Below are 23194 nucleotides of genomic sequence, written 5' to 3'. Positions count from 1 at the left end.
ACCCATTTATGCAAAGGGAGGGCAGGGTCCTGGATGCTGACTTCCCAGTGTTAAGCAGCCATGGCCAGCTGATAGTGGTCCTCATTCTGAGTCAGCTCTTCACCACTTTGCTGATGAGAAACATCTGGACAGAGTTGGTGCTTCCTGGGAGTCTGCCACAACCTCAGCCAGAAGTGCAGACTAGCAGGGTCACAGGCAATGGACACCTCCCAGCACAGGAGGGAGAGGACAGAACAAGGGCTGCGCATGGCAGAGGCTCACTTCTCTATGTGGTCTTCTGTGCAGAACGGCCTACTATGACCCAACACCTGGGAAATAAACCCAATGCCCAGTGCATGCTGGGTACTTTACCACTGAACTGTAGAACTGGGAATCATTTTTAAACAAGAACCATTGGCACTTTGGGGGGAAAATATCTTAAATCCCAGCCATTAGCTGGAAGGTAGAGATAGGCAGCAGATCCCGAGGGGGGGGCCTCACTGGCCAGCAGCCTAGCTGAAATCGCAAGCTCTGGGTTCAGTGAGAGATCCTGCTTCAAAAAATAAGGCAAACGACAAAGGAAGATACCAGAAGATACCAGAAGTTGACCTCTGGACCGTGTACGCGCGCGTGTGTGAGTGCCCTGACATGGGTGCTAGGAACTGAACTCAGGTCCTCTGCAAGAACAGCACACACTAACCACTTGATCATCTCTCCAGCCCTGAACACCCTTTAATGTGAAATTCACCCTAAGCCATTTGCTTCCTTTGTACTCAGACAAAAAAGTACCAGTCATTAGTTGTGCTGTGCTTAGACCTATTGGCTGGTGCCGGGTGTGTGTGTGTGTGTGTGTGTGAGAGAGTGAGAGAGTGTGTGTGAGAGAGAGAGTGTGTGAGAGAGAGAGTGTGTGTGTGTGTCTGTGTGTGTGTTTGTCATGTGAAGGATGTGTTTGTCATGGGGGAGGAGAGGAAGATGGTCAGATAAAACAGGTGTTAACAGCCAGGCAGTGGTGGTGTATGCATGTAATCCCAGCACTCTGGGAGGCAGAGGCAGGTGGATTTCTGAGTTCAAGGCCAGCGTGGTCTACAGAGTGAGTTCCAGGATAGCCAGGGCTATACAGAGAAACCCTGTCTTGAAAAAAACCAAATCCAAAAAACCAAAACCAAAACCAAAAAGAAAAAGAAAAAAAAAAAAAAAAGATAGGCGTTAACATCAAGAGTCAAGCTCAGGATTACTTGAATAAGGCTTTCAAGATTCACTCTAGAAACAAAGGTTTGGGCACTAGAAAAAATATCCCTCACCTTCCTGGGGGAAGGGTTGGACCCTCTGAAGCTCAAGGCCAAACAGGCTCTTACCAGGGTTAAGGGCAGGCCAACCATTTGGATTCTTCAGACTATGATCAACTCACAAAATTTAAACTTGCTCCTCCTAGCAGTCAATTTGTCCAAAATTCTGTAATCTCATAATACTGCTGGAAACCAAAACATTATCTGGAGGCAGAAGCACAGGACACTCATTATTCCTGAAAACCATAAATAATGTCTTACCTGAATATATAGTTTAAGTACTGCTGGTCAATGTCTCTGAGAAATGAGAGAGGAAAACTCATGAGATAACGGAAGGCATTTTTAAGTCTATAAATGATCACTGTCCTCTATTAATAAATTCTACCTCTAAGTTACAGATTTTATAAATTATCAAAAGAAGAGTACTTCATATTTTAGTTCAATTTTTGTCATTTAACCCAAAACAACATTTTAAATTCCATATAACTCATTGAACATGAAGCCTTCACCTCTATATCCTAGTCTCTTTGGTTCGGGAAGGTATTCTGCAGGTTATCAAAACAGAAATGTGGACAGCCGCCAAGCTACAAAGCCTTTGACTTACAATCTGTGCTGCCTGCAAAATACTCTAGAGCAGTGTTGGCACAGTCTCGTGGGAGTGGCCAGACTAAGTCTGATCTCCTACTCCATGACATGGAGCCCATACCCAACACTGCTTGGAGACAAGAACTGGAGACTAGACGCCCAGAGACCCAGGGTAAAGTCAAACACTGATCAACAAAACAAAGTAGAGGGATTCCAATGATATTCTGCTATACTCATAGATCATGAGAGAGGCTTCCTTTGTGGCAGATGGGAACAGATGCAGAGACCTACTGCCAGACATTATTCGGAGAATGAGTGTAAACTTGAGATTTCCGTGAAATCCCTCCCCTCAGAGTTAAGAGAATCCCATGGAATAGGAGGCAGAAAGATTGTAAGAGTCAGAATAGAGGACAGCAGGGGAGCATGGCCCTGGGGCTCAGCTAAGCACAGTGCTCTCACAGGGTCTACGTGCATCTACACCAGGTCTTCTGCGAGCATATTACAGTTATGAACGGCAGTGGACATGCAGGTCAAAGAAGGAGAAATACAAATTCTAAACCTTTATTGGGGTTTAGCATCCATGGACCCGTTCATTTCGAGCAGACGGTTGCTGGTTCAGTACAAATACACACCTCACCTGGGTCAACTGCTTCCCGTGTGTGTACTGGCTACTCTCAAAGGAGGGTCAGCTTTCAACTATCTCAGACCATGGGACTCACTGGCTTCCAGGGCTGACATTCTCAGCAGATGAAAATCCAGGGCCAGCGAGATGGTTCAGGGGGAAGTGCAGCTCTGGGTCTTTAGTGCTCTCCACAGACAGAGAACTGATGGAAGAGGGGAGAGCTGACCACCAGAAGCTATCTTTTTGTCTACACACTAATCACAGCATGAGCACACCTCATGTATGTGAGCAACACCCAGATAGGATTTCTTTGTAAAAATCCAGAATCCTCAAATAAAGTCAAAACTCCGCTAAAAAACTTTTATCTTAGTGTATGTTTAATACCACGGGGTAGATACTTAAACTAAGAATCACATGCTACTCATCCATCCTCAAATTGAAGTGAACATTGTATACTTTCTGTGGCTCCATTTTTCTTTTCAGATATGCATGGGTTTTCCTACAGAGCCCCATGAAGGCTTGAACTCTCAATTTTCCTGCCAAAGAGAAATTAATTACTGGTCTTCCCAACCACACCTGGCTCTGCAGATTCTGGCTGCAGAAACATTCAAAGAACAAAAGAAAAGCTGAGGAGTGAAAGTCACAGGGACAGGGCCTTCACCTGGGAGTCACAGAGTCAGGGCCTTCACCTGGGAGTCACAGGGACAGGGCCTTCACCTGGGAGTCACAGAGTCAGGGCCTTCACCTGGGAGTCACAGAGTCAGGGCCTTCACCTGGGAGTCACAGGGACAGGGCCTTCACCTGGGAGTCACAGGGACAGGGCCTTCACCTGGGAGTCACAGAGTCAGGGCCTTCACCTGGGACTCACAGAGTCAGGGCCTTCACCTGGGACTCACAGGGACAGGGCCTTCACCTGGGAGTCACAGAGTCAGGGCCTTCACCTGGGAGTCACAGAGTCAGGGCCTTCACCTGGGAGTCACAGGGACAGGGCCTTCACCTGGGAGTCACAGAGTCAGGGCCTTCACCTGGGACTCACAGGGACAGGGCCTTCACCTGGGAGTCACAGAGTCAGGGCCTTCACCTGGGAGTCACAGAGTCAGGGCCTTCACCTGGGAGTCACAGGGACAGGGCCTTCACCTGGGAGTCACAGGGACAGGGCCTTCACCTGGGAGTCACAGGGACAGGGCCTTCACCTGGGAGTCACAGGGACAGGGCCTTCACCTGGGAGTCACAGAGTCAGGGCCTTCATCTGGGAGTCACAGGGACAGGGCCTTCACCTAGGAGTCACAGGGACAGGGCGTTCACCTGGGAGTCACAGAGTCAGGGCCTTCACCTGGGACTCACAGGGACAGGGCCTTCACCTGGGAGTCACAGAGTCAGGGCCTTCACCTGGGACTCACAGGGACAGGGCCTTCACCTGGGAGTCACAGGGACAGGACCTTCACCTGGGAGTCACAGAGTCAGGGCCTTCACCTGGGACTCACAGGGACAGGGCCTTCACCTGGGAGTCACAGAGTCAGGGCCTTCACCTGGGAGTCACAGGGACAGGGCCTTCACCTGGGAGTCACAGGGACAGGGCCTTCACCTGGGAGTCACAGAGTCAGGGCCTTCACCTGGGACTCACAGAGTCAGGGCCTTCACCTGGGACTCACAGGGACAGGGCCTTCACCTGGGAGTCACAGGGACAGGGCCTTCACCTGGGAGTCACAGAGTCAGGGCCTTCACCTGGGAGTCACAGAGTCAGGGCCTTCACCTGGGAGTCACAGAGTCAGGGCCTTCACCTGGGAGTCACAGGGACAGGGCCTTCACCTGGGAGTCACAGGGACAGGGCCTTCACCTGGATGTCACAGAGTCAGGGCCTTCACCTGGGAGTCACAGGGACAGGGCCTTCACCTGGGAGTCATAGGGACAGGGCCTTCACCTAGAGTCACAGAGTCAGGGCCTTCACCTGGGAGTCACAGGGACAGGGCCTTCACCTGGGAGTCACAGAGTCAGGGCCTTCACCTGGGAGTCACAGGGACAGGGCCTTCACCTGGGAGTCACAGGGACAGGGCCTTCACCTGGGAGTCACAGGGACAGGGCCTTCACCTGGGAGTCACAGAGACAGGGCCTTCACCTGGGAGTCAGAGTCAGGGCCTTCACCTGGGAGTCACAGAGTCAGGGCCTTCACCTGGGAGTCACAGGGACAGGGCCTTTACCTGGGAGTCACAGGGACAGGGCCTTCACCTGGATGTCACAGAGTCAGGGCCTTCACCTGGGAGTCACAGGGACAGGGCCTTCACCTGGGAGTCACAGGGACAGGGCCTTCACCTAGGAGTCACAGAGTCAGGGCCTTCACCTGGGAGTCACAGGGACAGGGCCTTCACCTGGGAGTCACAGAGTCAGGGCCTTCACCTGGGAGTCACAGGGACAGGGCCTTCACCTGGGAGTCACAGAGTCAGGGCCTTCACCTGGGAGTCACAGGGACAGGGCCTTCACCTAGGAGTCACAGAGTCAGGGCCTTCACCTGGGAGTCACAGGGACAGGGCCTTCACCTGGGAGTCACAGAGTCAGGGCCTTCACCTGGGAGTCACAGAGTCAGGGCCTTCACCTGGGAGTCACAGGGACAGGGCCTTCACCTGGATGTCACAGGGACAGGGCCTTCACCTGGGAGTCACAGAGTCAGGGCCTTCACCTGGGAGTCACAGGGACAGGGCCTTCACCTGGGAGTCACAGAGTCAGGGCCTTCACCTGGGAGTCACAGGGACAGGGCCTTCAGCTGGGAGTCACAGAGTCAGGGCCTTCACCTGGGAGACACAGGGACAGGGCCTTCACCTGGGAGTCACAGAGTCAGGGCCTTCACCTGGGAGTCACAGGGACAGGGCCTTCACCTGGGAGTCACAGGGACAGGGCCTTCACCTGGATGTCACAGAGTCAGGGCCATCACCTGGGAGTCACAGGGACAAGGCCTTCACCTGGGAGTCACAGGGACAGGGCCTTCACCTAGGAGTCACAGAGTCAGGGCCTTCACCTGGGAGTCACAGGGACAGGGCCTTCACCTGGGAGTCACAGAGTCAGGGCCTTCACCTGGGAGTCACAGGGACAGGGCCTTCACCTGGGAGTCACAGAGTCAGGGCCTTCACCTGGGAATCACAGGGACAGGGCCTTCACCTGGGAGTCACAGAGTCAGGGCCTTCACCTGGGAGTCACAGGGACAGGGCCTTCACCTAGGAGTCACAGAGTCAGGGCCTTCACCTGGGAGTCACAGGGACAGGGCCTTCACCTGGGAGTCACAGGGACAGGGCCTTCACCTGGGAGTCACAGAGTCAGGGCCTTCACCTGGGAGTCACAGGGACAGGGCCTTCACCTGGATGTCACAGGGACAGGGCCTTCACCTGGGAGTCACAGAGTCAGGGCCTTCACCTGGGAGTCACAGGGACAGGGCCTTCAGCTGGGAGTCACAGAGTCAGGGCCTTCACCTGGGAGTCACAGGGACAGGGCCTTCAGCTGGGAGTCACAGAGTCAGGGCCTTCACCTGGGAGACACAGGGACAGGGCCTTCACCTGGGAGTCACAGAGTCAGGGCCTTCACCTGGGAGTCACAGGGACAGGGCCTTCACCTGGGAGTCACAGAGTCAGGGCCTTCACCTGGGAGTCACAGGGACAGGGCCTTCACCTGGGAGTCACAGAGTCAGGGCCTTCACCTGGATGTCACAGAGTCAGGGCCTTCACCTGGGAGTCACAGGGACAGGGCCTTCACCTGGGAGTCACAGGGACAGGGCCTTCACCTGGGAGTCACAGGGACAGGGCCTTCACCTGGGAGTCAGAGTCAGGGCCTTCACCTGGGAGTCACAGAGTCAGGGCCTTCACCTGGGAGTCACAGGGACAGGGCCTTCACCTGGGAGTCACAGGGACAGGGCCTTCACCTGGATGTCACAGAGTCAGGGCCTTCACCTGGGAGTCACAGGGACAGGGCCTTCACCTGGGAGTCACAGGGACAGGGCCTTCACCTAGGAGTCACAGAGTCAGGGCCTTCACCTGGGAGTCACAGGGACAGGGCCTTCACCTGGGAGTCACAGAGTCAGGGCCTTCACCTGGGAGTCACAGGGACAGGGCCTTCACCTGGGAGTCACAGAGTCAGGGCCTTCACCTGGGAGTCACAGGGACAGGGCCTTCACCTAGGAGTCACAGAGTCAGGGCCTTCACCTGGGAGTCACAGGGACAGGGCCTTCACCTGGGAGTCACAGAGTCAGGGCCTTCACCTGGGAGTCACAGAGTCAGGGCCTTCACCTGGGAGTCACAGGGACAGGGCCTTCACCTGGATGTCACAGGGACAGGGCCTTCACCTGGGAGTCACAGAGTCAGGGCCTTCACCTGGGAGTCACAGGGACAGGGCCTTCACCTGGGAGTCACAGAGTCAGGGCCTTCACCTGGGAGTCACAGGGACAGGGCCTTCAGCTGGGAGTCACAGAGTCAGGGCCTTCACCTGGGAGACACAGGGACAGGGCCTTCACCTGGGAGTCACAGAGTCAGGGCCTTCACCTGGGAGTCACAGGGACAGGGCCTTCACCTGGGAGTCACAGGGACAGGGCCTTCACCTGGATGTCACAGAGTCAGGGCCATCACCTGGGAGTCACAGGGACAGGGCCTTCACCTGGGAGTCACAGGGACAGGGCCTTCACCTAGGAGTCACAGAGTCAGGGCCTTCACCTGGGAGTCACAGGGACAGGGCCTTCACCTGGGAGTCACAGGGACAGGGCCTTCACCTGGGAGTCACAGAGTCAGGGCCTTCACCTGGGAGTCACAGGGACAGGGCCTTCACCTGGATGTCACAGGGACAGGGCCTTCACCTGGGAGTCACAGAGTCAGGGCCTTCACCTGGGAGTCACAGGGACAGGGCCTTCAGCTGGGAGTCACAGAGTCAGGGCCTTCACCTGGGAGTCACAGGGACAGGGCCTTCAGCTGGGAGTCACAGAGTCAGGGCCTTCACCTGGGAGACACAGGGACAGGGCCTTCACCTGGGAGTCACAGAGTCAGGGCCTTCACCTGGGAGTCACAGGGACAGGGCCTTCACCTGGGAGTCACAGAGTCAGGGCCTTCACCTGGGAGTCACAGGGACAGGGCCTTCACCTGGGAGTCACAGAGTCAGGGCCTTCACCTGGGAGTCACAGGGACAGGGCCTTCACCTGGGAGTCACAGAGTCAGGGCCTTCACCTGGGAGTCACAGGGACAGGGCCTTCAGCTGGGAGTCACAGAGTCAGGGCCTTCACCTGGGAGACACAGGGACAGGGCCTTCACCTGGGAGTCACAGAGTCAGGGCCTTCACCTGGGAGTCACAGGGACAGGGCCTTCACCTGGGAGTCACAGAGTCAGGGCCTTCACCTGGGAGTCACAGGGACAGGGCCTTCACCTGGGAGTCACAGAGTCAGGGCCTTCACCTGGATGTCACAGAGTCAGGGCCTTCACCTGGGAGTCACAGGGACAGGGCCTTCACCTGGGAGTCACAGGGACAGGGCCTTCACCTGGGAGTCACAGGGACAGGGCCTTCACCTGGGAGTCAGAGTCAGGGCCTTCACCTGGGAGTCACAGAGTCAGGGCCTTCACCTGGGAGTCACAGGGACAGGGCCTTCACCTGGGAGTCACAGGGACAGGGCCTTCACCTGGATGTCACAGAGTCAGGGCCTTCACCTGGGAGTCACAGGGACAGGGCCTTCACCTGGGAGTCACAGGGACAGGGCCTTCACCTAGGAGTCACAGAGTCAGGGCCTTCACCTGGGAGTCACAGGGACAGGGCCTTCACCTGGGAGTCACAGAGTCAGGGCCTTCACCTGGGAGTCACAGGGACAGGGCCTTCACCTGGGAGTCACAGAGTCAGGGCCTTCACCTGGGAGTCACAGGGACAGGGCCTTCACCTAGGAGTCACAGAGTCAGGGCCTTCACCTGGGAGTCACAGGGACAGGGCCTTCACCTGGGAGTCACAGAGTCAGGGCCTTCACCTGGGAGTCACAGAGTCAGGGCCTTCACCTGGGAGTCACAGGGACAGGGCCTTCACCTGGATGTCACAGGGACAGGGCCTTCACCTGGGAGTCACAGAGTCAGGGCCTTCACCTGGGAGTCACAGGGACAGGGCCTTCACCTGGGAGTCACAGAGTCAGGGCCTTCACCTGGGAGTCACAGGGACAGGGCCTTCAGCTGGGAGTCACAGAGTCAGGGCCTTCACCTGGGAGACACAGGGACAGGGCCTTCACCTGGGAGTCACAGAGTCAGGGCCTTCACCTGGGAGTCACAGGGACAGGGCCTTCACCTGGGAGTCACAGGGACAGGGCCTTCACCTGGATGTCACAGAGTCAGGGCCATCACCTGGGAGTCACAGGGACAGGGCCTTCACCTGGGAGTCACAGGGACAGGGCCTTCACCTAGGAGTCACAGAGTCAGGGCCTTCACCTGGGAGTCACAGGGACAGGGCCTTCACCTGGGAGTCACAGAGTCAGGGCCTTCACCTGGGAGTCACAGGGACAGGGCCTTCACCTGGGAGTCACAGAGTCAGGGCCTTCACCTGGGAGTCACAGGGACAGGGCCTTCACCTAGGAGTCACAAAGTCAGGGCCTTCACCTGGGAGTCACAGGGACAGGGCCTTCACCTGGGAGTCACAGGGACAGGGCCTTCACCTGGGAGTCACAGAGTCAGGGCCTTCACCTGGGAGTCACAGGGACAGGGCCTTCACCTGGATGTCACAGGGACAGGGCCTTCACCTGGGAGTCACAGAGTCAGGGCCTTCACCTGGGAGTCACAGGGACAGGGCCTTCAGCTGGGAGTCACAGAGTCAGGGCCTTCACCTGGGAGTCACAGGGACAGGGCCTTCAGCTGGGAGTCACAGAGTCAGGGCCTTCACCTGGGAGACACAGGGACAGGGCCTTCACCTGGGAGTCACAGAGTCAGGGCCTTCACCTGGGAGTCACAGGGACAGGGCCTTCACCTGGGAGTCACAGAGTCAGGGCCTTCACCTGGGAGTCACAGGGACAGGGCCTTCACCTGGGAGTCACAGAGTCAGGGCCTTCACCTGGGAGTCACAGGGACAGGGCCTTCACCTGGGAGTCACAGAGTCAGGGCCTTCACCTGGATGTCACAGAGTCAGGGCCTTCACCTGGGAGTCACAGGGACAGGGCCTTCACCTGGGAGTCACAGAGTCAGGGCCTTCACCTGGGAGTCACAGGGACAGGGCCTTCAGCTGGGAGTCACAGAGTCAGGGCCTTCACCTGGGAGACACAGAGTCAGGGCCTTCACCTGGGAGTCACAGAGTCAGGGCCTTCACCTGGGAGTCACAGGGACAGGGCCTTCACCTGGGAGTCACAGAGTCAGGGCCTTCACCTGGGAGTCACAGGGACAGGGCCTTCACCTGGGAGTCACAGAGTCAGGGCCTTCACCTGGGAGTCACAGGGACAGGGCCTTCACCTGGGAGTCACAGAGTCAGGGCCTTCACCTGGATGTCACAGAGTCAGGGCCTTCACCTGGGAGTCACAGGGACAGGGCCTTCACCTGGGAGTCACAGGGACAGGGCTTTCACCTGGGAGTCACAGAGTCAGGGCCTTCACCTGGGAGTCACAGGGACAGGGCCTTCACCTGGGAGTCACAGAGTCAGGGCCTTCACCTGGGAGTCACAGGGACAGGGCCTTCAGCTGGGAGTCACAGAGTCAGGGCCTTCACCTGGGAGACACAGGGACAGGGCCTTCACCTGGGAGTCACAGAGTCAGGGCCTTCACCTGGGAGTCACAGGGACAGGGCCTTCACCTGGGAGTCACAGAGTCAGGGCCTTCACCTGGGAGTCACAGGGACAGGGCCTTCACCTGGGAGTCACAGAGTCAGGGCCTTCACCTGGATGTCACAGAGTCAGGGCCTTCACCTGGGAGTCACAGGGACAGGGCCTTCACCTGGGAGTCACAGGGACAGGGCCTTCACCTGGGAGTCACAGGGACAGGGCCTTCACCTGGGAGTCAGAGTCAGGGCCTTCACCTGGGAGTCACAGAGTCAGGGCCTTCACCTGGGAGTCACAGGGACAGGGCCTTCACCTGGGAGTCACAGGGACAGGGCCTTCACCTGGATGTCACAGAGTCAGGGCCTTCACCTGGGAGTCACAGGGACAGGGCCTTCACCTGGGAGTCACAGGGACAGGGCCTTCACCTAGGAGTCACAGAGTCAGGGCCTTCACCTGGGAGTCACAGGGACAGGGCCTTCACCTGGGAGTCACAGAGTCAGGGCCTTCACCTGGGAGTCACAGGGACAGGGCCTTCACCTGGGAGTCACAGAGTCAGGGCCTTCACCTGGGAGTCACAGGGACAGGGCCTTCACCTAGGAGTCACAGAGTCAGGGCCTTCACCTGGGAGTCACAGGGACAGGGCCTTCACCTGGGAGTCACAGAGTCAGGGCCTTCACCTGGGAGTCACAGAGTCAGGGCCTTCACCTGGGAGTCACAGGGACAGGGCCTTCACCTGGATGTCACAGGGACAGGGCCTTCACCTGGGAGTCACAGAGTCAGGGCCTTCACCTGGGAGTCACAGGGACAGGGCCTTCACCTGGGAGTCACAGAGTCAGGGCCTTCACCTGGGAGTCACAGGGACAGGGCCTTCAGCTGGGAGTCACAGAGTCAGGGCCTTCACCTGGGAGACACAGGGACAGGGCCTTCACCTGGGAGTCACAGAGTCAGGGCCTTCACCTGGGAGTCACAGGGACAGGGCCTTCACCTGGGAGTCACAGGGACAGGGCCTTCACCTGGATGTCACAGAGTCAGGGCCATCACCTGGGAGTCACAGGGACAGGGCCTTCACCTGGGAGTCACAGGGACAGGGCCTTCACCTAGGAGTCACAGAGTCAGGGCCTTCACCTGGGAGTCACAGGGACAGGGCCTTCACCTGGGAGTCACAGGGACAGGGCCTTCACCTAGGAGTCACAGAGTCAGGGCCTTCACCTGGGAGTCACAGGGACAGGGCCTTCACCTGGGAGTCACAGGGACAGGGCCTTCACCTGGGAGTCACAGAGTCAGGGCCTTCACCTGGGAGTCACAGGGACAGGGCCTTCACCTGGATGTCACAGGGACAGGGCCTTCACCTGGGAGTCACAGAGTCAGGGCCTTCACCTGGGAGTCACAGGGACAGGGCCTTCAGCTGGGAGTCACAGAGTCAGGGCCTTCACCTGGGAGTCACAGGGACATGGCCTTCAGCTGGGAGTCACAGAGTCAGGGCCTTCACCTGGGAGACACAGGGACAGGGCCTTCACCTGGGAGTCACAGAGTCAGGGCCTTCACCTGGGAGTCACAGGGACAGGGCCTTCACCTGGGAGTCACAGAGTCAGGGCCTTCACCTGGGAGTCACAGGGACAGGGCCTTCACCTGGGAGTCACAGAGTCAGGGCCTTCACCTGGGAGTCACAGGGACAGGGCCTTCACCTGGGAGTCACAGAGTCAGGGCCTTCACCTGGATGTCACAGAGTCAGGGCTTTCACCTGGGAGTCACAGGGACAGGGCCTTCACCTGGGAGTCACAGGGACAGGGCTTTCACCTGGGAGTCACAGAGTCAGGGCCTTCACCTGGGAGTCACAGGGACAGGGCCTTCACCTGGGAGTCACAGAGTCAGGGCCTTCACCTGGGAGTCACAGGGACAGGGCCTTCAGCTGGGAGTCACAGAGTCAGGGCCTTCACCTGGGAGACACAGAGTCAGGGCCTTCACCTGGGAGTCACAGAGTCAGGGCCTTCACCTGGGAGTCACAGGGACAGGGCCTTCACCTGGGAGTCACAGAGTCAGGGCCTTCACCTGGGAGTCACAGGGACAGGGCCTTCACCTGGGAGTCACAGAGTCAGGGCCTTCACCTGGGAGTCACAGGGACAGGGCCTTCACCTGGGAGTCACAGAGTTAGGGCCTTCACCTGGATGTCACAGAGTCAGGGCCTTCACCTGGGAGTCACAGGGACAGGGCCTTCACCTGGGAGTCACAGGGACAGGGCTTTCACCTGGGAGTCACAGAGTCAGGGCCTTCACCTGGGAGTCACAGGGACAGGGCCTTCACCTGGGAGTCACAGAGTCAGGGCCTTCACCTGGGAGTCATCCCCTAGGCTTCCCTTTCCGTGCCTCCAGTCACCACCCAGAGGCCATCTCGCCAGTCTCAGGCTCCAACTGAGTGGAGGCAAAATTCTTTTCTTTCTTTTTTTTTTTTTTTAATTTTATTTATTTTTATTTGTATTCACTAAGGTTGTTTCATTGGCTACTTAGAACAGACTGGAAACTAGAGAAACGTCCAGATATAAACTGAGTCAAGTTTTAGGTGCTGTCAAAACAAGAATGCAGAAGCTGCACTTCTGCATTAGATGTAGTGAGAAGGCTAGGCTGGCTCCATGATAGGCGTCAAGTTGGCAGTTAATGAGAGTAGGCCTAAATCTCTGTTCCCAAGAACTGGTCAAATCCAGAAAAGCCCAGGCCTCAGAAGCTGCCCTTCCACCTGACCTGAGGCAAGGACAATGGTTCAGCAGCAATTTCCAGACTTCCTCAGCAACAGTTTTCAGCCCTCCCCAGCAAGTTTGTAGCTCCCACACCCTGGTAAAGTCCATAGAGGCAGACCCAACAGATTAACATAGAGGTCACCAACTCTGGAATTCCCTTATGTGCTTTAAATCAGGCCTGCAAGCCCACTTGGGGTCTCTATCTTGGTCATGGGAGTCCTCAGCATGCTGGACTTCGGCAGAACAAAACAGTTTTTGCATTTACATACTATCTGAGTCTGGGGTGTCATCCTTAGGTGAACCATGGACCCTTACAGGAGGCAAGTGGCACCCTGAGTAGCTGAGCATTCGGGCATTTCACTAAATGTTCACCTATGTGGCTGTGCTTGAAGGATAGAACTTCCTCACCTCTGCACACACTGCAGAAGGCAGGCGGTAACAAGCCTAAAAGAGGCCCAATTAGCAACAATGGCTCTGGAGGCCATCTACTCTCCTAGCTGCATCTCTGGCTAGAGGGAAGACCTTTATTGTGTGTGTGGGTCTCATCTCCTTTGCTAGTCAACTCCCCAAATGTTAAGAGCTTACCTTAGCACAGTGGGCTTCCGGGACTTCCGAAGTATTTTGTAAGAACCTAGACATGAAGGGACAGGAGTCACTGGCACTTTCTGTTTAAGGAGCCGCCTACACTTCCAGCAAAGCAGAAAAACCCACAGGGAGAAGGGCAGCTGGCTCCCAGCTCCCTCTTCCCATTTCACACTCTGACAGAAGGAAACAGCAGCAGGGACTTCAGGGATGCAAATCCCACGATCATGCCAGGCCCTTCAGCCCTGGAGGAAGCTCTCAGCCAGGAATGGCTAGGTGGCACTGATAATAGGGCGGTTTTAGCTCTTCCCATGTTGCGAGTGGAGAATGGACAGACCCCACCCCACCCCCGAGTTCTGATCTCAACCAAGTCAAATGGCAAATACTGAACTCGTGACTTTAATTAAAATCACACTGTCTTTAAATTTTGCCTTTTTGGGGTTTTTGTTTCCTACTGGAAAAAAATTTAGACAGGCCATTCTGAGTGTTAGATCTCAAAGCCCGCATTTCCAGAAATGAGCCCAAGCAGGACTACAGATTTCTGGTGGTCAGATAAAGCAAGTATTCCTTAGGAACTTGTGAAATGAGTTTTTCTTCCCCAAAAGAGTCTCTCCCCCAGCCACTCGTCCTCTTTATAGAGGATCGCCTCGCCCACACTCTCTCCCTCTCTCAGCTTTTTCTACTGTGCTCTGTCTCTTGCTACCCCAGTACTCTCTCCCACTTCCCAGCCCTGGCCATGACCACCCTGCTTTCCCTCTCTGCTCTGGACTCTTTCAGATGCCTCTGGGTAATAAATGAGCCCTTGCTCCTCCTGGGGCAGTCACGCCAGCAGCTGCTCTACTGACACTCAGACACTGAGTCTGCTATTTTTAGGAAAGACCAACCAGCATTACAAATGAAACCTAAGCCAGGCACTGTGGCACACACACTGCACACCTTCCATCCCAGCACTCGGGAGGCAGAGGCAGGTAGGTGGGTCTCTGTGAGTTCAAGGCCAGCCTGGTCTACAAAGATATCCGGGGCTACATTGAGAAATGCAGACTTGAAAAACAAAAACAAAAAGACAAATGAAACCCAAACCAAGGAGAATTTGGCACAAAAGATAATTATGTTGAAAATAGAAATATTTGAGGAAAAGTTCAAAGTGGAAAAAACAAAATCTGGAAAATGTCCATTTTTACTTTAATCTTAATATTTTAATTTTCCTACTGTCTAGGATCACTAAAAATGGCTACATAGTAAGAGCTTAATAACAATTCTCAATTGTTTTAAGAAAAAACTTTTAAAAACTTACCTACACAAAAGAAGTGGATTAGAGCCCAAAAATATCCATCCGGATCAAACTGCAACACAGGATTAAAAAGGCCAAGTTATAGACAGGCAGGAATTTGTACAGCTATCAGGAATCAGATGGTAAACAGAGAGAGCAGAAGGCTCCAGAGAAACCTTCCTGGGGCTTAGAATCAGTTCATTTCCCACCCAGTGGCCCCAGACATTTTCCTGTACCCAGTACCCTACTCTGCCAACCCCCCCCCCCCAATGTGTTCAAATGCAATGGCATCCGAAAAGAAGACTTGTATGTCTGTTATGGTAAAGAATGGAATCCAACCCTAGACATGCTATTGTCTCCTCTCTGTGTGCACTGAGATTTTAGGTTTGTACCACCACACCCAGTCTGGTTGCCTTTTTTCTTTCTTTCTTTCTTTCTTTCTTTCTTTCTTTCTTTCTTTCTTTCTTTCTTTCTTTCTTTCTTTCTTTCTTTCTTTCTTTCTTTCTTTCTTCCTTCCTTCCTTCCTTCCTTCCTTCCTTCCTTCCTTTCTTTCTTTCACGTAGGCACTAGAAATCCACACTCTGGTCCTCAAGTACTTATGCAATGAGCATCTCCCTTGTCCCTGTTGTGAAACTTTAAATAAGGCAAACTACATAAAGCACAGCACAGAGCCCGTCATAAGGCAAGTCCAGTAACTGTTAGTTATTCCTACCGTTTAGGGTCTCTGAGCCCTCTGAGGGATTTCCCAGCCTCAGGGCTTCCCTGGGCAGAGCCCTGGCCTCTCTGTGTTATCATGATCTGTTGTCTTAGTCTGTTTCCCTCCCCTTTGCTGTCTCCAATTTCTGCTGGAACAGACTAGTATTTGTATCCTTGGTGCCTAACTCAGTGCCTGACACTCAGTAGAGTATTAATACTAAGGGAGAAAGAGGGAAGGTAAGTTAAAAAAGACAAATGAGAGCTGGAGAGATGGCTCAGCAGTTAAGAGCACTGACTGCTCTTCCAGAGGTCCTGAGTTCAAATCCCAGCAACTACATGGTGACTCACAACCATCTGTAATGAGATCAGATGCCCTCTTCTGGTGTGTCTGAAGACAGCTATAGTGCACTTACATATAATAATTGATAAGTCTTTAAAAAAGAAAAAAGATTTACACAGAAAATAGGGTAATTGTTGAGGTTTGGTCTGTTGCTATGTATTGTATGCTAAATCCTGGCCCCCAAGATCTGGTTGCCCACCTAACACACACACACACACACACACACAGAGAGAGAGAGAGAGAGAGAGAGAGAGAGAGAGAGAGAGAGAGAGAGAGAGAGAGAGAGATCCTTAGGGACAAGGAGATCCTTACACACACCAAGTGATACTATATAACGTTGCTCCTTAATTTAAAACTATTGCTTAAAAAAAGATGCCCACAGCCTGTAGTCAGGAAGAAGAGGGGTAGGTGGGGCTCCAGTTCCTAGGCTTGGAGTCTGACACAGAGACCACAAGGAGAAGAGAGAAAAAGACGCCATGCAGTAGGTGGATTGTGAGACCAGAGCCATGAGGGTTGACCAGTTAGAGTTGGAGCAGCCCAGGTGGAACACGGCAGGCTATATATCGGGTTATTGATAGGAAAGTAGACAAAATAACATAGAGGGTTGACACTTGTCCAGCTCTGGTGCATTTAAGGCTTATTATAAATATAAAGGTACTGTGTCTTTGAGATAGAAATCCCCAATTAATATCTACCACACAATGAGGTGATTACTAGGGCTGAAAGTGGCCTCTAAGTGCCTCATAGGATATAAACTACACCCAGCCTAGCATGCCAGTGAAAACCCCTGCAGAAGAAGACATTGTAGGAGAAGAGTTGACTTCAACTTTGAATCAGTGCCTGAGTCTTCAGTTACTTAGGAGTGGGATCAGAGGTTCCTGAGGCAGTTACATGAGTTAGACTGCACCCCGCCAGGAGCCACTGTTGCAAGGCCGGGAAAAATGGCCGGCTGAGCTACAAGGCAGCCAGCCCGGCCCGATAGCTTCCGCACGTGTGTTGCTAGGCTGTGTCATCCTGGTTCTAAAAGAAAGAGGCGCAGAAGCACTGCACATCTATGTGTGCTTCAGAGAGCCACAGGGTCTTTGAAGGTACGGAGTGCACCTGGACTTACCTGAGAGTCCTGGAAGGGAAGGCACCCTGCAGCAGCCGAGAGGAAGAGGGCACTGTGGACAGGCAGATCAAATAGGCAACTTCAGTTTTCAACATTGGAGCAGGCCCTGGTGTGTGCACAGGCAGAAACACACCCTCCGGAACGGACAAGTGGCCGAGAGACATCGGAGCAGGCCCTGGTGTGTGCACAGGCAGAAGCACAACCTCTGGAATGGGCAAGTGGCCAAGAGACTCTAAGAGCACCCAGCTCCCCTGAGCATCTGAGAGCCCCCCACCTACATCTCACAGTTGTATGCTCTGCTGACAGTCAGGTGTCTCCTGTGCCTCAGCTAGCTGCTTCCCAAATGTCAGTGTATTCTGGTTATATCAAGGATGGTTGATACTAAGAGACAAAGTACTTAAGAACAGGGTCATGGTCTCTGAAACTGCTTCTCAAGTGAATCAGAAAAATACAGGTATTCTGATTCACTTGTGTGTGTATTTACCTGTATTTTTCTGATTCACATTTGTATATGTATATATACATATGTACACACACACATATATATTCTTAGATATACTAAGTTACATTTATATGCATGGATATATATATATATATGAGTTTAATTCCTGGGTCATGATGGAAGGAAAGAAAACCCCAGTAAATTGTCCTTTAACCTCCACAGATCACAGGAACACACACACACACGCACACGCACACGCACACACACACCAATAAATAAATGTAGTTTTAAAACATTTAATGGGAAGGCAAGTAAGCCTTCTCTCATATGTGTGTGTGTGTGAGAGAGAGAGAGAGGGGGGGGGAGAAAGAAAGAAAAAAACAAATACAATAAAAGGTAGAAATGTGAAAATGTAGGAATCCACTGTAGGACTCTTGCTTAATCTTTTTTTTTTTTTTTACTTTATCTGCATTTATTTTATGCTGAATTTATTCCTGTGCCATGAGTTTTTGTTTCTTCAGTTTCTTCTGGAATATCTTTTTCTTCTGTGCAGCTTCCTCTTCTGGCTTTGGAAGGACCTGTCCTTTCTCGGTGAGGATCTTCTCAATGTGGCAGGGGGAGCTCATGTTTCGGCTAATCCAGCCATGAGCTCTGTAGGTTCGCCTGAGCATCTTAGTGCCTTGTTCACCTCCATATGTTCAGTGACTAGAGAACCACGTCTAAACCCTTAAGTTCAGTATTACTCTCTGCATTTTTTAAGCATGTGCCGCAAAAATTCAACACTCATTTTTGGCCACCGTCCCTGTGTCCAGGCTCACTGTTTGGCCGGGGGTCACCAACCAATTCCACCATACCACCAGAATGGCTGGCACACATTGCATTTATTTATTTATTTATTGATTGATTGATTGATTGATTGATTGAGACAGGGTTTCTGTGTGTAGGCCTGGTTGTCCTGGAACTAACTCTGTAGACCAGGCTGGCCTCAAACTCAGAAATCCACCTGCCTCTGCCTCCCGAGTGCTGCTGGAATTAAAGGTGTACACCACCACTGCCCGGCCCATACATTGCTTCTTTAAAGTGACATCCTTCAAACACTCAGTGGTTTTACAGATATGCATACCCTTGATGAAGTCTCCTGAGTGTTCTTAAAGTGAACACGAAGGTTTGAGCCTCTTGATTTGCATGATTTTGTGGGGTTCTCTGGGTCAAGAGAGTAGGGAACCATCTTCACAGCTTACCTCTGGCTGCTTACAGGAAGAGGCTTAATCTTTTTTTTAAATACTGTCTTTTTTTAAATGGCTTGTTTATTTTATCTTGTGTGCATTAGTGTTTTGCTTGTAGGTATGTCTACATGAGGGTATCAGATCCCCCAGAACCAGAGTTACAGACAGTTGTGAGATGCCACTGCTTGCTGGGAATTGAACCTGGGTCCTCTGGAAAAGCGTCCAAGTGCTCTTAACCTCTGAGCATCTCTCCGCACCTCTTGCTTTGCTTCCCAGACAAAATGTTTTTAAGAAAAACCTTTACACTCCTGAAATATAGGTGAAAGGTTACCATTCTAGGTTTTGCTTCAAAGTCATCCAGAGGGAAGGGAGAGGGCGGGGCTGCAAGATGAGAATCACTGACTAGGAAACCCATCCAGAGACTTCATTTTATATTGTCTACTTTTATACATATTTAGAGATTTCTACAAAATATTCCTCTTAAAAATTCTCTTACAAAACCCCAACACAGCCAGGTGGTGGTAGCACATGCTGTTAACCCCAGCACTTGGGAGGCAGAGGCAGGCAGATCTTTGAGTTAGAGGCTAGCCTGGTCTACAGAGTGAGTTAAAGGACAGTCAGGATTACACAGATAATCCCTGTCTCAAAAAGCCAAACCAAACCAACCAACCAACTAACCAAACCAACAGCATCCCACATCCACCCAGAGGGATTCTCAGAGCTCTCCTTGCTGATCACAGTCTACTTGGGGTGTCGGGACCCCTGGCTTTGGCGCCTCTCTTCTGGGTTTCAGACATGGAAAGACATTGCTTTGGGTTTTGTCCAACAAATTTCACCAAAAGAGCACTGATGGCAAGCCAGCTTACTGCCCCTTCTCCAGCCATTTTCTAAGAGAGCGATATGCATAGTCCTACCCCTGCCCCTGATCTTTGCATGACTGGCAACTGAGAGAAGGGCAAAGGCAGTACACAGAGGGCAGCGCCCAGCACAGCTTCCGCACACGGAGGGCAGCGCCCGGCACAGCATCCGCACACGGAGGGCAGCGCCCGGCACAGCATCCGCACACGGAGGGCAGCGCCCGGCACAGCATCCGCACACGGAGGGCAGCGCCCGGCACAGCATCCGCACACGGAGGGCAGCGCCCGGCACAGCATCCGCACATGGAGGGCAGCGCCCAGCACGATGTCTGCACACGGAGGGCAGCGCCCAGCACGATATCTGCACATGATGGGCTGTACTCAGTACAGCCTCTACACCTGGAAATCTTAATTTATTTTTTCAGTAATGGGAGCTGGCCCTATAGTCTCACCCATGCTAAGCAAATACTCCACTGCTGAGTTATCCCAGCCCTGGTTTTACGTTTTATCATGAGAGAGGATCTCATGACCTTGACCCGAGGTGGCCTCAGCCTTCTGAGAAGCTGATATTACAGGGCTTACTATGCCACCATACCTGGCTTTCAGGAGAATTTTACATAGGGCATGATAAGGCATCTTATACCAATATACATACTCCATGTACAGAGTTCTCTATATAGATCATTGTTGTTTCTGACTGAGCTAAGGTTGGAACCTCTGTGACCCTGAGGCATGGTAGGCATTTTGCCATGCTTCTGGACATCAGGCTCCTGGCATGAGGTCTCAGCTTTCCACAGGTTTGTGGCCATCAAACATATAAGAGAAATACCCCAATCCCCTCCACAGGTAGAGGACCTCCATTTTAATGAGGTACCTAAAGGCCTGGAGGCTTAGCTAATAAACTCCCCTTCCCAGACACTCCTTCCTGCCTTTGCCTAAAGAGCCAACCACTAATCTCCCACAGAAGGCCTCTCAGTGCTCCCAGCCATGGCCTCCACCAAGCCAAGCTCCCTACCACCACCACCGCAGGAGCTCTCCCCTCTTTCCCCCTTGGCCCCAGGGTAGATCATCCAGCCTGCAGGGGGGCCCACTTCATTCTCAGCTCTGCCATGGACCCCAGCAGCGCCTGGTGCCCCAGAGCTTGAGAGCTAGACCCTGCAGTACCCAGCAGTCCCGGGAACCTCACACTGTGCTCCCTGCCTCCACCAGTGGCCTGAGCCCTATGGCGGATGTGGGGCACCCTTAACCCAACAGATCACAAACATATATATGTGCCCAAACACACACACACACGCACACACACACACACCGATGTAATGTACAACCCGAGAGTCACAGCCTCAGTACACTGTGAACAGTGATGCCCGTCCATTCCAATGGTCCTCCCTGCTGTAACATGTGGCTGTGTACTGCACCCAGACTTGCAGAGCTGTTAGGGCCCAAGGCAGAATGAGACACTGGGAATCCCTCATAGCTGAGCCCTGGTTTGGGGAAGGTCAGAGTAACAGGAGCCAGACAGCCCAGAAGCCTCTGCATTCAGCCTCCCCTCCTCTGATAGCTGTGGTGTGTCAGTGTCCAAAGCCTACTGAAGGCAGGGAGGGAGGAGTGAGGAGGGACCACCAGGGGCTTCCTGGTACCACACAGCAGCAGGGTGAGCTTAAGAGAGGAGGAGAATCTGGAGGAAGGCCAGCTAGAACACACAATGTTTCCTCTCAAGTGGGGTGATCTCAGGGGTGAGACCGGACTAGCTCCCACAGCACCTGCCCTCAAGCCACACTGACTACATCAGGTAATCTTTCTGATCACTCTGATCAGAAAGAGCTTTTCACAACAGCTAATCTCCTCCTAAAGAGGATGGGTCTTAAGATTGTGTTGACATTTTATTCAAGTAGCAACCTGTACTAAAAGCCAAGGAAGGTGACGGGGACTGGATGGATGAAAGCCCAGGAATCCGTGCAGCAACAACACAGCCTAAACCAGCTTATCACAGCGCATATGAAGGCGGTGTTCTGCCTTCAGGGTGCAGCTCTCAGTCCACGCAACCAAACACTGTCAGAGTAAGAATGTGGAGGCACTGGTACCTACATCAGAGTCTGGCCTGCCTGGGACAGTTTGCTGAGACCCCTCTGAGTCACGGGGCATTTTAAAACCTATCTATGATCATAGCTTGGAACCATAATTCAGTCCATGAGATGTACTTTTACCATCATGGAATATCATAGGCCCCAGTGTGCTTGCTAGTTTATGTCAACTTTACCCAAGCTAGAGTTATCTAAAGGGAGAGAACCTCACTTGACAAAATGCCTCTGTAAGACCCAGCTGTAAGGCAATTCTTAATTAGTGAATGACAGGGGAGGGCCCAACCCACTGTGGATGGTGCCACCCATGGTCTGGTGATACTGAGTTCTATGAGAAACCAGGCTAAGAAAGCCATGATGTACAAGGCAGTAAGCAGCACCTCTCCATGGCTTCTGCACCACTTCCTGCCTCTAGGGTCCACCCCGGCTTGAGGTTGCTGTGCCAACTTCCTTTTATAGTGAACTGTGACATGGAAGTGTACGCTGAATAAACCCTTTCCTCCTTGACTTGCCTTTTTGGTCATGGTGTTTTAACACAGCGATGGAAACCCTAAGACACTTAATAATGCAAATATTTTAAATATACATGGCTGCACATACACATGTTCATGTGTGAAGGGGTGCATATGGGGAGGTCTGTGTGTGTGTGTATGTGTGTGTGTGAACATGTGGAGGCTAGAGGTCACACCACAGGAATGATCCATGTTGTGTTCTGAGACAGGGTCTCAAAATCATGTCTCCCCATTCCATCCCACACTGGAATTACAAACATCCTGCTACCACACTGGGCTTTCAAAGTGTGAGCTAGAGACTGAACAAGGGCGCCATGCTTGTGTGATATGATCTATTAAGTAGCTATCTCCCCCACCCCTGCATGTCCCACCCCCTTCTACCCCATCCCCTACCCCATTGTTATTTCTCAGACTTTAAGTTGTTGCATGGTTTTCATTCCATCACCACCACTGTACAACTAGTGAAGCTTTGTGTATTCACTGTAGAAATATAACATTGGGTTAGGTTTTCCCCTCAGAAGAAAATATTGCCAAAAGAACAGAACAATTAAAAAAATTAGAAACAAAGCACAAACATATGACTGATGATAGTAAATGATGAAGGAGGGAGGTAAGTCCCTCCTTCAGCAGTTTATCGGTTGAGTTAAAATCAGGCTGAATCTTATATCCTCAAGCTGTTTGAACTTACCTACAGATCTTTGAGATTGATGTTTTCTGTATGGAAGTGAAAAGACATAATAATTAATTAGTTTTTCAAAATTCTTTAATTCCCTTGAAAAGAAACATTTAGATTAAAAAGCAAATAAATTACAAATGTTTTGGGGGCTTAAGAGCTCACTGTCAGGGAATAAAGAGATGGCTTAGCAAAGAGAATTGCTTGGGTTTGCTCTTCCGAAGGTCCTGAGTTCAATCTCCAACACCCACACGGTGGCTCATAATTATCTGTAACTGTTGTAATCCCAAGGGATCGGATGCCCTCTTCTGATGTGCATATAGGCAGACAAAGCATCCACATATATAAAATACACACATAAATAATCTTTAATTTATTTACTTTAAAGAGAGCTTGCAAACATTTAGTGTTCCCTGTAGCTTCTGCTGCTTGAACCAAACAAATGACTTAGGCCAAAGCTGTCCTCTGCCAAA

General features: G+C 52.6%; 1 protein-coding gene across 3 annotated transcripts in view; it reads right to left on the bottom strand.

Moving 5' to 3' along the window:
- Tmem241 (transmembrane protein 241) overlaps positions 1-23194 on the bottom strand; it is a 130205-nt gene that overhangs the window by 68538 nt on the left and 38473 nt on the right. For all 3 annotated transcript variants that reach the window (XM_052155746.1, XM_052155747.1, XM_052155748.1), the window contains 5 exons: positions 22737-22762; positions 16934-16985; positions 14811-14859; positions 13520-13565; positions 1527-1562 (listed from right to left, as the gene is read on the bottom strand). In XM_052155746.1, coding sequence (XP_052011706.1) covers positions 1527-1562; positions 13520-13565; positions 14811-14859; positions 16934-16985; positions 22737-22762 — 209 coding nt within the window. The remainder of the gene's footprint in view (positions 1-1526; positions 1563-13519; positions 13566-14810; positions 14860-16933; positions 16986-22736; positions 22763-23194) is intronic.

Source organism: Apodemus sylvaticus, chromosome 13 (genome assembly GCF_947179515.1).
Source record: "Apodemus sylvaticus chromosome 13, mApoSyl1.1, whole genome shotgun sequence".
NCBI lineage: Eukaryota > Metazoa > Chordata > Mammalia > Rodentia > Muridae > Apodemus > Apodemus sylvaticus.
This window is presented reverse-complemented; position numbering and strand designations above follow the sequence as displayed.